The sequence below is a fragment of the Oncorhynchus tshawytscha genome, linkage group LG11 (assembly GCF_018296145.1).
Source record: "Oncorhynchus tshawytscha isolate Ot180627B linkage group LG11, Otsh_v2.0, whole genome shotgun sequence".
Taxonomy (NCBI): Eukaryota; Metazoa; Chordata; class Actinopteri; order Salmoniformes; family Salmonidae; genus Oncorhynchus; species Oncorhynchus tshawytscha.
Window position 1 is genome coordinate 34,462,403 of NC_056439.1, and position 13,804 is coordinate 34,476,206.

A 13,804-nucleotide genomic window follows, 5' to 3' on the forward strand; every position below is an offset into this window, starting at 1 on the left:
ATCAGTTAAAAGTCTGGACAACTACTCATTCAAGGGTTTTTCTGTATTTTTACTATTTTCTAGATTGTAGAATAATAGTGAAGACATCATTATTATGAAGTAACACATATGGAATCATGTAGGAACCAAAAAAGTGTTCTAAATCTAAATATATTTTATACTTGAGATTCTTCAAAGTAGCCACCCTTTTGCCTTGATGGCAGCTTTGCACACTCTTGGTATTCTCTCAACCAGCATAACCTGGAATGCTTTTCCAAAAGTCTTGAAGGAGTTCCCACATATGCTGAGCACTTGTTGGCTGCTTTTCCTCTACTCTGCCGTCCAACTTATCCCAAACCATCTCAATTGGGTTGAGGTCGGGTGATTTTTGAGGCCAGGTCATCTGATGCAGCACTCCATCAATATCCTTCTTGGTCAAATAGCCCTTACACAGCCTGGAGGTGTGTTGGGTCAATGTCCTGTTGAAAAACAAATGACAGTCCCACTAAGCACAAACCAGATGCAGAATGCTGTGGTAGCCATGCTGGTTAAGTGTGCCTTGAATTCTAAATAAATCACTGACAGTGTCACTAGCAAAGCACCATCACACCTCCTCCTCCATGCTTCATGGTGGGAACCACACGTGCGGAGAGCATCCATTTACCTACTCTGCTACTCACAAAGACATGGCAGTTGGAACCAAAAATCTCAAATTTGGACTCATCAGACCAAAGGACAGATTTCCACCGGTCTAATGTCTATTGCTCGTGTTTCTTGGCCAAAGCAAGTGTCTTCTTCTTATTGGTGTCCTTAAGTAGTGGTTTCTTTGCAACAATTCGACCATGAAGGCCTGATTCACGCAGTCTCCTCTGAACAGTTGATGTTGAGATGTGTCTGTTACTTGAACTCTAGGAAGCATTTATTTGGGCTGCAATCTGAGGTGCAACTAACTCTAATGAATTTATCCTCTACAACAGAGGTCTTGGGTCTTCCTTTCCTGTGGCGGTCCTCATGAGAGTCAGTTTCATCATAGCGCTTGATCGTTTTTGCAACTGCACTTGAAGAAACTTTAAAAGTTTGAACGTTTTTGGGATTGACTGACCTTCGTGTCTTAAAGTAATGATGGACTGTTGTTTCTCTTTGCTTATATGTTCTTGACATAATATGAACTTGGTATTTTACCAAATAGCCCTATCTTCTGTATCCCACCCCTAACTTGTCACAGCACAACTGATTGGCTCAAACGCATTAATAAGGAAAGAAATTCCACAAATTGACTTTTTACAAGGCACACCTGTTAATTGAAATGCATTCCAGCTGACTACCTCCTGCAGCGGGTTGAGAGAATGCCAAGAGTGTGCAAAGCTGTCATCAAGGCAAAGGGTGGCTACTTTGAAGAATCTAAAATATATTTTGATTTGTTTAACACTTTTGGTTACTACATGATTCCATATGTGTTATTTCATAGTTCTGATGTCTTCACTATTATTCTACAATATAGAAAAAAAGTACAAATAAAGAAAATCCCTTGAATGAGTAGGTGTGTCCAAACTTTTGCCTGGCGTTGCAAGCGCCATGCTCTACCAACTGACACACAAATATCTTACCTCTTACAATCAATCTCAATGAAATGCACAGACACCTCTGTCACATGCTCTTTCACCCTAGACATGTCAACCTGGTGACCCTCCACCCTGACACTCATTCCTCCCCCTGGGAGAGGAAAGGTCTGTTCCCACAGTGTCCCCACCTGGGCTCCACCCAGTGTGACCCTGTATCAGTGGAACTGTATGGAGTCTCATTGTTGTACCTCAGTTTCCCTCCCATTGGATATATCTATTCCCACTACTCTATGTACTTTGACCTCAATGCCTCAACGAATACTGCCTCACACATAGGTTTGTTTACTCCATGTTGTTTTTTGTCTTTTCCAGCTCAAAAGGACCACACTGCTGAGGATGACAGGCTCAATGCAGCACAGAAAAGGTATGAATCGTCTCTATCCATTCTAATATGATAACACAACATGATTTACCTAGAGGTCTTAGACCAAACAACATGTCATCTGTGTAACAGAGGAGTTCTTTATTTTCTGACCTGGCTGGTTGCATACCTCTGGAATACTCTAATGTTGGCTTTTATAAGACCTTTCGACATTCAGAAGGGAACCCAGCCAAGTATAATGGATGGTGGATTTCATGAGGGCATGATGGTTATTTAACATGTTTCACATAGCTAACATGGCTTACATCAGATAAAAGTAATGCAGGTCATTTGTAAAGCTGTCTGTAGTAATCAGATACGGATTGTGATAAGACAGAGGCTTCAGTACTGGGGCCTTGCGGTATCCAGGCTCTTCAGTCATGTAGCAGAAAACCCAGGTCATAACCTGGGCCACTGTAGACTGGCCCCGAGACAGGAATGGCTGCCTATGTAGACACACCAAACTCACATACACCTCCCTATACACACACTGCTCCCGCACCGATACTTTTACATACACACACTGTGCTCACTCCACTCCAGTTGTTGTCAAGCCTTATCTTCCGTGTGTGGTATTGCAAACTTCAAGAGTCACTGTAAGAAGCGGCCCATCTGATTTATGGAGATATGGTCAACTGGCAGACGTTTAACGAGTGTCAGAGCGAAACCATATCTGGAAAATGTCATATCGGAAAAACACACTAGAAAGAGCAAACAAAAAAATATTTTTACTTGTTTAGATAGAGACCAGAATTGTTTGCTTTAAATCATAACTCTCCCAATTCCAACATAAATCATGAAAAGCACATAAAGGAGAAAGTTTCCAAACGTCCCTGTTTCATGTTTCCATTTCAAGCCAAGAGAAGCACTCAGCTTGGGTATGCATAGGTCTCTCCATCTCTCTCTCTGTCTCCTTCACTCCTCTCACTCGCTCTGTCCCCTCTCCCTCTATCTCTCTCTCTCTCTTTCCACTATCCCTCTCTCTCTCCCTCTCCCTCTCCCTCTCCTGGTGGTATTGTGATATCTCTGTCTGCGGCTGTGTGACTGACACCAGTGTAATGAAGATGTTGAACTTGGGGATATTGATCAAAAGGGTCCCGCGGCTAACAGCCCCCAGCCTTTAATGAAGTTTGCCTTTAATTTCACCTAAACGAGGCCGGGGGCTGCCTGGCGCTGGGGGGGGCTCTCAGGTTCCCAGGGACGCATCTCATAAAAGTGACACGCTGGTGATGAATATGGGCAGTGGGCCGTGGTGTGTGTGTGCTGTGGTGTGTGTGCTATAGTGTGTGTGTGCTGTGTGTTCTTTGGGCCCTGGGTGGGCCCCGACCCTCACATTAGGACCCGGTGTTAATAAGGCTCATAGACATCACCACAGTTAGCTACTGAAACGCTGGGCCAACCCTGGGCCAACACTGGGTCAACCCGTCCAGGAATGGGATTGCGGTTGTTTGTTTTGGTCCATGTGGCCTCAAGACAACAACCATCATAGGACTAAATAGGTTGTAGTGAATTTGGATACTTGGTTGGTAAAATTACTTTATGGGAAGCTGATATGATACACAGTTTATGACATCAGTTTTGGGGGTTTGTTATAGTTTTCCTGGGCATCCTATGCAGTGAGTAATGAGGTCCTCTCCAGAACACGCAATCCTAATTTGTTCCTTTTATTTTTCAGTTTCCCTGAGGTTTCCTGATACGTCCACAGTTAATGGACCATTACAGTTCCCCCTCCCTCATCATGCTCAATTTCATATGACACGACTGCAGCGTGTGTGCTGCTTACATACGTATGTGGTTACAGGGTGATTCGCTGGAGGGATATTTGAACTGTCCCAGCTTCCGCTATCCAAAGTATATTGAAGATGTCTTATCTCTGTTAAAGAAACAACAGATGATCACAAAAGTGTGTTTACCGTTCTAATCTGTTTTTGTATGGAATGTTTTAGCGGTCCAAATATCCTCTTGATATACCCGGTTTCCCAGGCTTTTTTTAACTGGCCTATTTTACAGCCGTCAGTGAGGAATGCTGGACATAGGTACAGTAATAAACCGTCTCATGGTAGTTGCGTCGTAGCCCTCTAGAAGTATGTGATATGTGTTTGTAGGACTTGGAGTGGGCGGGTGTGTCCTGTGTATGTGCGTGTGCGTGTGCGTGTGTGTGTGTGTGTGTGTGGTGCACCTTTGTGTTAATGTGTGTGTGTGTGTGTGAGAGAAAGAGGAAGAAAACGCAAGGGAAAGAGCTAAGCTCACCACACTACAGACTGTGTGTGATTTGTGTGAGCTCTGACACCTGACCCAGGGTCAGGGAAGGAGCCAATACAAAAGCGGCCTAGTTAATCACGCTGGACCGTGCTGGTCGGGTCTACAAAGGCTTCCAGAATTGATTCCCGGCTGTCCTCGCTCTGTTGTGTTCCTCCTGGGTTCTGCTGGCCTGGTCTGTTCTGGTTGTAGAGTGAGGCAAGGCGAGGATGATATACTGCACCATCGGAGGAGGAGCACATGACAGTTATCTGAGGAATTGGGAGCAGCCGTCTGCCGCGCACATTGCCCCGGCCCCCAACATGTCTTACATTAGCGTCGCAACAGCCACCTACCATCTGGAGGTCAAAACCTCTGTGTCAATCTGGGAACATCTCCTGAATCATGACTCCTCTATATCAGGCGTGTGACAGACAGGCCTAGAAAATGCCTTTAATGTTTGGGTTAGAGAAAACCCCGGAGCAGCAGGCTGCTTTTCAAGCCCTGTGAGCACTGCTGAGAGCCTTGTGAAGAATTTAGATTTGGTTACAATTGAATTAGTCTGAGGATCTGCCATACACAGGGTCGTGGATTCTCTTCTCATAAAGACTGAGAATCTTGAATCTCTTCAAGTAGTTCTCCCTTCTATTTGTGGATTTGAAGACCTAATCCACAACATATTTGCGTCAAGCATGTCTCAGAGTGCAGGATGATGAACGTTACAAACGTGTGTGTGTGTGTGTGTGTGTGTGTGTGTGTGTGTGTGTGTGTGTGTGTGTGTGTGTGTGTGTGTGTGTGTGTGTGTGTGTGTGTGTGTGTGTGTGTGTGTGTGTGTGTGCGTGCGTGCGTGCGTGCGTGCGTGCCAGCAACATGCTGTGTTTTGATGTAACATTTACACATTCCTGTGATCATCTTGCATATTGTCTGCCAATAACTATTGTTCCTGGATCGAAACAACGTGTGTGTGTGTGTCAGCCAGATTTTGGCTAGATCCCCTGGCACTGTTCCCCTTCAGGCTGTAGTAGAGGTCAATGTGATAACGGGACCTCCGTTACCGGCTCTCCCCTGTGACCCAGCAGGATGTCCTCTCACTCTATCTCTCTTCCCTCTCTCTTCTTCCCTCTGTTTCTCCCACACAGCTTCCTGGACATGGTGGGCTACTTTGGGCTCAAGCCAAAGTCTGGGGAGAAGGAGGTGGCCCCTGGTTACGTCTTCATGCTCTGGTATGAGTTCTGCAGTGACTTCAAGAACACGTGGAAACGGGAGTGTAAGAACATCTCCAAGGAGAGGTGAGTGGAAGAATCCAGGCTTGCATCAGAGATCATATTAAATCACACAACTTGTGATGAAGGGGACAGTTCTACAGCTCCTTTCCAACTGTATCTATTTCTAGAAGCCTGAGTGTTCTTTTTTTGATGACATAAAAGGGGGATTTTTTGTGACTGGGTCAAAGTTCATTCTTCACACTTTAAATATGTTGAACAGTACCTTTAGTCTCTCTTTTCTTACCCATCTTTATTAACACGTAACAGATTGTTGGTGTCCATCACATTTATGTGTGGTACAAACACCCCAACAGGGCATTATACATTCTGTAGAAAGTGTGGAGTGGAGATGCTTTTACCAGTTCTTATTAAAGCACACGGGCATCAAAGAGAAGGTAGGCAGGCCGGGACCAGGGCCTGGTACAGAGTCAAAGCCTGGGACTGGATTTACGGTGTTTCATCTGACCCGATGCGTGGTCGGATGGGAGTCCAACTGCTGGACAGCAGCTCTCCTGGAGTCCTCCTGGCTTTACTGGCAGGGGACAGAGGCTCGTTAAAGACTGTGTGTTCTGGGAGGACTGTTAAACATTGTCATGATCTGACCAGTCCACAGAGCTTCAGGCTTACTGCATATGGAGACATGCAGCACTGCACATGGAGACATGCACACATACAGTCACCATACATACAGTAAAGCAGGGCAGCTATCTTTGAACTGGTGAGTTATGGACAGAGGTAATGCTCTCCCAGCCATTCCATGGACCCATGTGCTCTCTTAATTGTTTACTAGGCAATCATGTCCCGTATTACACACAGCTGATTGTGCTTATGTACAATTAACTTTATTTGAAATACGGTTTGCACACCCATAAAACCCAAGTGTTTTTAAGTCTAGCTCATTATCTCATTGGCCCACTGTCATTCTCCCTGCTTTAAGCAGTGGGCTTCACTACCTGCTAACTCCAGAAGGCTCAACAGAACAGAGTGGGGCTGTGAGGGAGGATGAGGACTCTCTGTGCCATGCTTACATGCAGTGTTCGCGGTAAACTATAACATGTTGCGGCAGTGCTTCGCTGTGCCACATACAATAGTGCCTAGGGTGGATAGGGTAGGCAGGGTAGCCTAGTGGTTAGAGCGTTGGAATAGTAACCGGAAGGTTGCAAGTTCAAACCCCTGAGCTGACAAGGTACAAATCTGTCGTTCTGCCCCTGAACAGGCAGTTAACCCACTGTTCCTAGGCCGTCATTGAAAATAAGAATTTGTTCTTAACTGACTGGTCTAGTTAAATAAAGGTAAAATAAATGCTGCTATTACAGTACAAATAACTTCTGGAGTGACTGAGGCTGTTGTTAGCGAACTAACTCATGTACGTCAATGTTATTAACAGACATCAAGATGTTTTCTGTCTTAGACATGACAGTGTTGTGCCACATGGTCAGATATGTGAGAGAGCTGTTATGGTTTATGTACTATTATCAAAGGTTATTTTAACCTAGATAGGTTAATGTTAGGTTGATGTTTTCTCTTTCTTCCAGGCTGAAGGAAGCGCAGGAGAACATGAAAAAGATCACTGCTGAGAAGAGGGTGGAAACCAAGAAGATCAATGCCAACAGTCTGGTAAGAACTGGACTCCCTTCAACCTCCCTCAAATATTTTGATCAGTAACATGGTTGCTATTACCTTGGCTACTAACACAGTCGATCGTGGATCATATCATATAACACAATGCTTTAAATCTCAGCTATCCCTTTTTCTCCTCTGTCAATAGAAAGAGAGACTGCGTCAGAAGGAAGCCAGCGTGTCCTCCAGCTGAAGAGGATGACCAATGAAGGACAGAGTGGAGAGAGGAAGTGGAGAGAGATGGCAGATGGGGAAAGTCTGCTGGCTTCGCCACTTCTCGCCTTCACCACCTGCCTCTTACCCAACATCATACCTCATATAGCCCTCCGTGTCCGCACGCTGTGGACCTCTCTACTACGGCCAATTCTACCGTCCCTACTGACTGGACCATCTCCACCACTCTCCATGGGGCACCCCTCTTTCACCTCAACCTCGTTCCCAGATGAGAGGCACCTTGTGTGGCTTCCATCACTGTGTATCCCTAGGACTACCATCCAGACCACTTACACAATGGGAAATAAGAACCTGTCTGCCTGACACCCTGCTGTAGATATGCCGACTGCTAAGTCTAGGTAGGCCCCTGACCCCTGACCGCTAGGCTTCCTAGGCCTGCTGGAGCTGAGGACCTACATTCATTCCCCAGTCTGGGTTTCTTTAAGGACAGCATCACACATCTTGATGACATAATCCAATGCATTTTAGCTAGGTTATACAAATACAATAAATACATCAAAAATAAAGAGGAGGCCTCATTGTTGTTGGGCTATGTCAGCAGATATGGCTACCAGGTGATGTTCACTCAGAGAAACTATTACGATTGAATGAGTAAGACATTCAGGAGTTGTTATTCTAACAATGATTCAGAATATGAAAGCAATATACAACGCTATCATGTGGAGAATAGCTATTCATCTGCTGTGGCCCATTTTTGAAGTGTGTCTTGTAAATAAATGCCTTTCATATGGTGTTTGTTTTCATATGAGCAGAGACTGAAACATTTGACCTGATGTTGTATTATGAAGAGAATCAGTAGTCTTTATTGGACTGAGAGTCCTGTTGAAGGCATAGCGATGTGGGTCCTGGTCAGAAGGTAGAAACTGGATGTAACGGTGTTAACTTTCTCACTGCACCAGACTGACCCCTCCTGGGTGATAGCCAGAGAATGCCAGACCTTGGCAGCAATGCTTTGCTCTCATCCCCCGAGTCAGACATCACGCTCTGAGATGAACAAACAACCCTGCTATACGCTACGCTGAGAAAAGCAACAGGTCTTCTGAGTATGGCTGCCCTGACACATTTTTTAAGTGTATATGATAGAATCGTTAGTTGTTCCCAATGAATGTCGTTCATGACATATGTATGTCACAATTCTAAGCACTTTCCTTCTTGCATCAGCTGTATTTAGTAGCAAAGCTACATCCCCTGTTCTTCTCAGAATGGTACTTAATCAAATGTATTGCACTTGTTTACACCTCAGTTTAAACTCCTATGCAATTCTATGGCTTGCGTGCTATGATAAGAACATTTATGAATTAATGTTGCAATGAAAATTGCATCATCCATTTCGAGTTTTTAGAGAAAACTATATTATATTTATTTAACAAAATATTTGTCATTTAACTCTGGAAGATTTAAACGTTGTTTTGGAAAACTCTAAATGTGAAAGATGGATTTTATGCCAAAACATTAACTGTTATAAATACAGCCTCTTTGAGGCTGTATTTTTGTGTATTATTTGTTTCCTACCCTTAGCTTGAGGAGGATACATGAATGGCTCAGTAGTCAGGTGAAAGACGTGTTTAGTTTAATTTGGATGTGACATATTATGTAGAGCCTTATTCATTTACCACAAATGATCTTGTTTCATACCTGATCCAAACTGATAGGGAGAGTATCATTTGGCTAAATATATTGTCTTTTGATTTATTTCAATCAAGAACATTTTTACTTTGTTTAAAAATAGAAACGATTACTCATATCAAGCCATGTGTATACTTCACCCCTGTCAGAACCTATTGAGTGTAAAAAATAACATCGTTGTTTCATAATCATTGAATGTGCCATTATTTTGCATGAAGTTTTCACAATCTTACAATTGCGAATTGTCTGTTTACTTTACATTTTTTTGAAAACCTACTTAGTAGGCTAGAAGTTAAATATTATGAAGGCCTATCTATAATGTAAATTGGTTCATTTAGTTACAGGCCGATATATGTTTCCACTTTTTTTTACATGTTTATCGTAAAATAAATCATTTCCGCTAGGTCAAAGAAATAGATGACAGACACCACAAACATCACAACATTTCAGTCACCAAAGTCTTAACTGAAGTCTATAGATGAGGAACTTTGCAGCTATGGAAATTAACGTTTATAAAGCATCCTTGTAAATTGTTTCTCTACTTTCAGCACTCCCTAATAGGCTTAACATTCAGGCTCAGTAATGATGCAGTAAATAAATAAAAAAATATATGATTAATTTATGCGCAATTATTTATTAAATTGTACCTGTTCCTCTCAAAATGCATCTTTTCATTATGAATGAATAATTGAAACGTGTTAGAAAGCGCGATAATAATGGGAGGAAGTAGACCTCAGTTAAATGGATAGAAATGGATAGAAACAATCAATTTCCCTGAAAACATGACTTGTGTAGTTGCCTACAATTGGCCGCAAACTTGATTATTCTGCACTACATTAAGTACAGTGAATGCATGGCAAGGCTAAATCGAAGAAAAGCGAGGCAACTGATATGTTCTTAGCCTAAAACCTTGCATTTCCAAGCAGATGTATTTTTTACGCATGGGGTGGCAAATTACCATTTGCCAAATGCGCACGAGGCTTAAACAACTGGACAATAAAGATTTGATGAAGAAAACTCGGCCCGGTATTACATTTTTAGCGAAGGGCTATTGATTGATGTATTTATTTTTAGAGAACCGTGTAGAGAACCATCTACAGTACACTGTCTGAACAAAAAATAGTAATGCAGCAATGGTTTTACAAATTCGTCATAGCCCGGTTTAGCGTCAGATTGTCCACAGAAAGACATGGGCCTGTGGCTGTGAGCCGAGGTAGAGGCTATTGTAAACTCTGATAACATCGTTTCAATGGGGTTCTTGAGAAGGTTGTTGTGCCTGACATGTAATTGCGTTTCTTGTGGTCTTTCCTCATAAATTATATTCATTTTACGACGAAATGTAAGCTGTCCACGGGTCTAAGGAACGTATAAAGGTCCCAGCAAGAGGTTGGCTCCAAGCAACAAGGAAATAACCCCACAATCGCTGGAGAGGATGCGTTTACTTGGTGTTTCGGGTTAACCTGATGCATAAAATGTTCTGTATGAAATTGGGAGTCTTTGCCGTTTGGGTGTGGGTTAATTTACTGCAACTTTCAGACAAAGAATGTGAACAAAAAAAACAAGCACGTTCAGTGAACACTGCATCAATGTCAATAACTGTTTATTTTGTTTTGTGGATCACTTGCTTTGATATAATTATCAAACCGGTTGCATATACAATTGGTGTATGAATAACATTTTAAAACTAAAAGAAACGCTTCCATCTATAGCATTATAAACAATGATGTACACGGAGTGTACAAAACTTTAAGAACACCTTCCTAATATTGAGTTGCACCCCATCCTCCTCCAATTCTTCCCACAGTTGTGTCAAGTTGGCTGGATGTCCTTTGGGTGGTGGACCATTCTTGATACACACGGGAAACTGTTGAGCGTGAAAACCCCAGCAGCTTTACAGTTCTTGAAACAAACCGGTGCCCCTGTCACCTTCATACCCTGTTCAAAGGCACCTAAATAGTTTGTGAATGGCAAACAAACACAATTGTCTCAAGGCTTAAAAATCCTTCTTTAACCTGTCTCCCCCCTTCATCTACACTGATTGAAGTGGATTTAACAAGTGACATCAATAAGGGATCATAGCTTTCACCTGGATTCACCTGGTCAGTATGTCATGGAAAGAGCAGGTGTTCATAATGTTTTATACATTCAGTGAACATCGACCATTTTTATTTAAATGTCAAACTAATACAAACATTTTGTTTGTTTCGATTTATAGCGTGGAACATAGGTATAGGCCTAGCATACTTTACAAAAGCTATCTTTTCTCCACTAGGCTATATTGAACATTGGAGTCACAAATCAGTGGAGCATTCTTGCCACATTAAATAGTCGTCACTTATCTTCAAATTCCACATAGTGGAAACTAGTCTTCAACCATTATTTAAATGCATTGTCCGTCATATTCCCTTCCATTGAAATTTGTTGTGATTGCCTAAGGATGTTTCTGTCCAAAAGAGTGTAAACATCCTCTGTGAAACGGTTCTGCAGTCCTATTTGCGGAGGTTGGAAAAGCCGTGCGCTTGGTTACAAGTCAATCGGCAGCTTGTTGTGTTCATTCCATGTTATTATACCATGAAACGTTGCTTGCCACAGGCTGCTATTGGAATTTGATTAATACAACATTTGACACATAAAAGTATATGGTACAGCAGGCTTTGTTTACAAAATAGTATGCCCACGTATAGGCCTATCTACACAAGCCTATATATAACATGGGATGCACATGTTTTTCATTTATTACTTTCCTTGCAGATTGAACATTTTCCCATATTTGGAAGAGGGAAATATGCTCCCAGTCAGTCATATGGGTTTTTTCGTTCATGTGAGCAATCCAATAGCGGTTTGATGAGCAGACTTATTGGCTGCATCCCGGTCAATCACACCACATGGCTAGTCCAATTCTATGGATATGCAGCGGCACTGCTTTACGCGCTGGATGCGCTTCTTCTTGGTGGGCGGCTGCTGGTCCGGGCAGTTCAAAGTGTAGGTCATGGTTGTAAATCGTTTCGGCTTGCAGAATGAACAAGACTGGAAGGCTCCTTCTTCCCTGCGGACATGTCTGGGGATGTAAAAAGAATTACACTGTCCGTAGCAGAACCTGTTAATGATGGTGCGGCTGATGCAGCCCTCCTCGTGGATGGTCTGTTTGAGTGGCTGGGTCTTGCACCAGTCGCGTTTCAGATAGCGGCGCTCCGTGACATGCAACGCTTCTTGGCTGGACTCCAACACCTCCTCAGCCGGTGCAGCAGAGCTCTTTCCCCGCCCTCGGGAACCAGAGCCCGCCTGCGGTGTCTGTGGTTGCTGCTCCGATTCGTTTGGGTTGTTTTTGTCAGGATGAGGGATGGCGCCTTGGGAGCCCCTGATCCTTTTGGAATCCACTGGAGATGACAGCAGCCCAAGGACGAAAACCATGCCACAGAGGATACGCGCCGATCTGGCCATCCTTGAACAGGAAAGATACGTGAAGGTTGAATCATCATCCATAGCCTAGCATTTTAATATTTGTTGTTAACAACAACCCAGATTTACGCTGCGTAATTAATGCATGGGCTTTCTCGTCTGACTCACGAAACATTACACATAACTTGCGATTTAAGAGGAATAGAAACATTAAACATTGCCTTTAATTAACATATTTATTTTCTTGTTTTTACATTCACAATATAGTCCACATTACCCAACTCAATCGTCAAACCAGAAAGAAGATAAAAGCTATCAGAATACAAATGTATATTTTCTGGATTTTGCGGTATAGTTATGAGGCGAAAGCCATTGAGTAAAACCGAATAAAGAAAAACTATCTTTATGCATGAAAGTAATCATTTAATTTCACATGTATATTTACAATAGCCTACAACAATCATTGAGATATGTATTCTAACGACAGAATAGGTATACATACCACGTGTGACATGATAAGGAACCTAATTCGATAACATGCCCAAGTTTTACGCACATACTTTCTCAGATGTTAAGCGTTGAACTTCACTTCACTCACCTGTCAAAAGCTCCAAGTAGCCGCAAATGATATTATCTGTGGTGGGTGTTTTTATGAAATCTCCCGAGGCAATAGGCAGCTAATGGTGGAGACTGTCGTACTGCAGACGGGGCACGCGTTGGTGGGAGTCTGGAGTCGTTAACGATTCCATAGAAAGCGGCTGGAGTTTCAATACAAAATGCTGCAGCGCCGGACTGTCTCCTTTTTAAATGTCTGCCAGCTGAGATGTGCACAACAGACCCCTCAACATTATTGGCTAAGCATGATGCAAGGAAAATCAAAACTATCCGCCCCCTCAACACTTCCCCGAATACACTTTAAGAAAACAGACAACCAAGGAATATCATGGGGGAGGGGGAGTAGGAGAACTTTGGCACGAAGTTCATGGAAACCATGCAGACTTCAGTGCTGAACTGGGCACACATTTGGGAATGTAAATGCATGTCATAAATATAAAGTAAGTCTAGCCTATTTTACTCATCTGCATGTTATCTCTCATATATAACATTTTCTATAGGCTATGTTTACAGAGGGGGAGAGAAGAGAGGGGGCAGTTATGGTTTATTTTACATTCTGCTTTTTACATGATAGAAATTACATGATAATGATAATTACATATTAGTCAAAGCTCATCTTTAAGCTCAGGGCCCTGGGTCTGAACCCTGCCCTGTGCAACTGGGTCCTATTCCTGACTGGCCGACCCCAGGTGTTGAAGGTAGGCAACAACACCTCAGCCACGCTGATCCTCAATACAGGGGCTCCACAGTGGTTCATGCTCAGCCCCCTCCTGTACTCCCTGTTCACTCATGACTGCGTTGTCACGCAGGTCTCCAACTCAATCATCAAGTTTGCTGATGACACA

General features: G+C 43.0%; 2 protein-coding genes across 2 annotated transcripts in view; one reads left to right on the forward strand and one right to left on the reverse strand.

Moving 5' to 3' along the window:
• LOC112261821 (formin) overlaps positions 1 to 9,559 on the forward strand; it is a 60,787-nt gene extending 51,228 nt beyond the window's left edge. Inside the window, 4 exon segments of the mRNA XM_024437441.2 lie at positions 1,914 to 1,965; positions 5,340 to 5,489; positions 7,001 to 7,082; positions 7,234 to 9,559. Coding sequence (XP_024293209.2) covers positions 1,914 to 1,965; positions 5,340 to 5,489; positions 7,001 to 7,082; positions 7,234 to 7,278 — 329 coding nt within the window. The 3' untranslated portion in view covers positions 7,279 to 9,559.
• A 969-nt stretch (positions 9,560 to 10,528) lies between these two features.
• On the reverse strand, positions 10,529 to 13,185 carry LOC112261822 (gremlin-1). Its single transcript, XM_024437444.2, has 2 exons — positions 12,943 to 13,185; positions 10,529 to 12,387 (listed from the first exon to the last, which is right to left on the reverse strand). Exon 2 carries the CDS (start codon positions 12,384 to 12,386, stop codon positions 11,835 to 11,837), a length of 552 nt encoding a protein of 183 aa, XP_024293212.1. The 5' UTR covers position 12,387; positions 12,943 to 13,185; the 3' UTR covers positions 10,529 to 11,834.
• Positions 13,186 to 13,804: the final 619 nt, after the last annotated feature.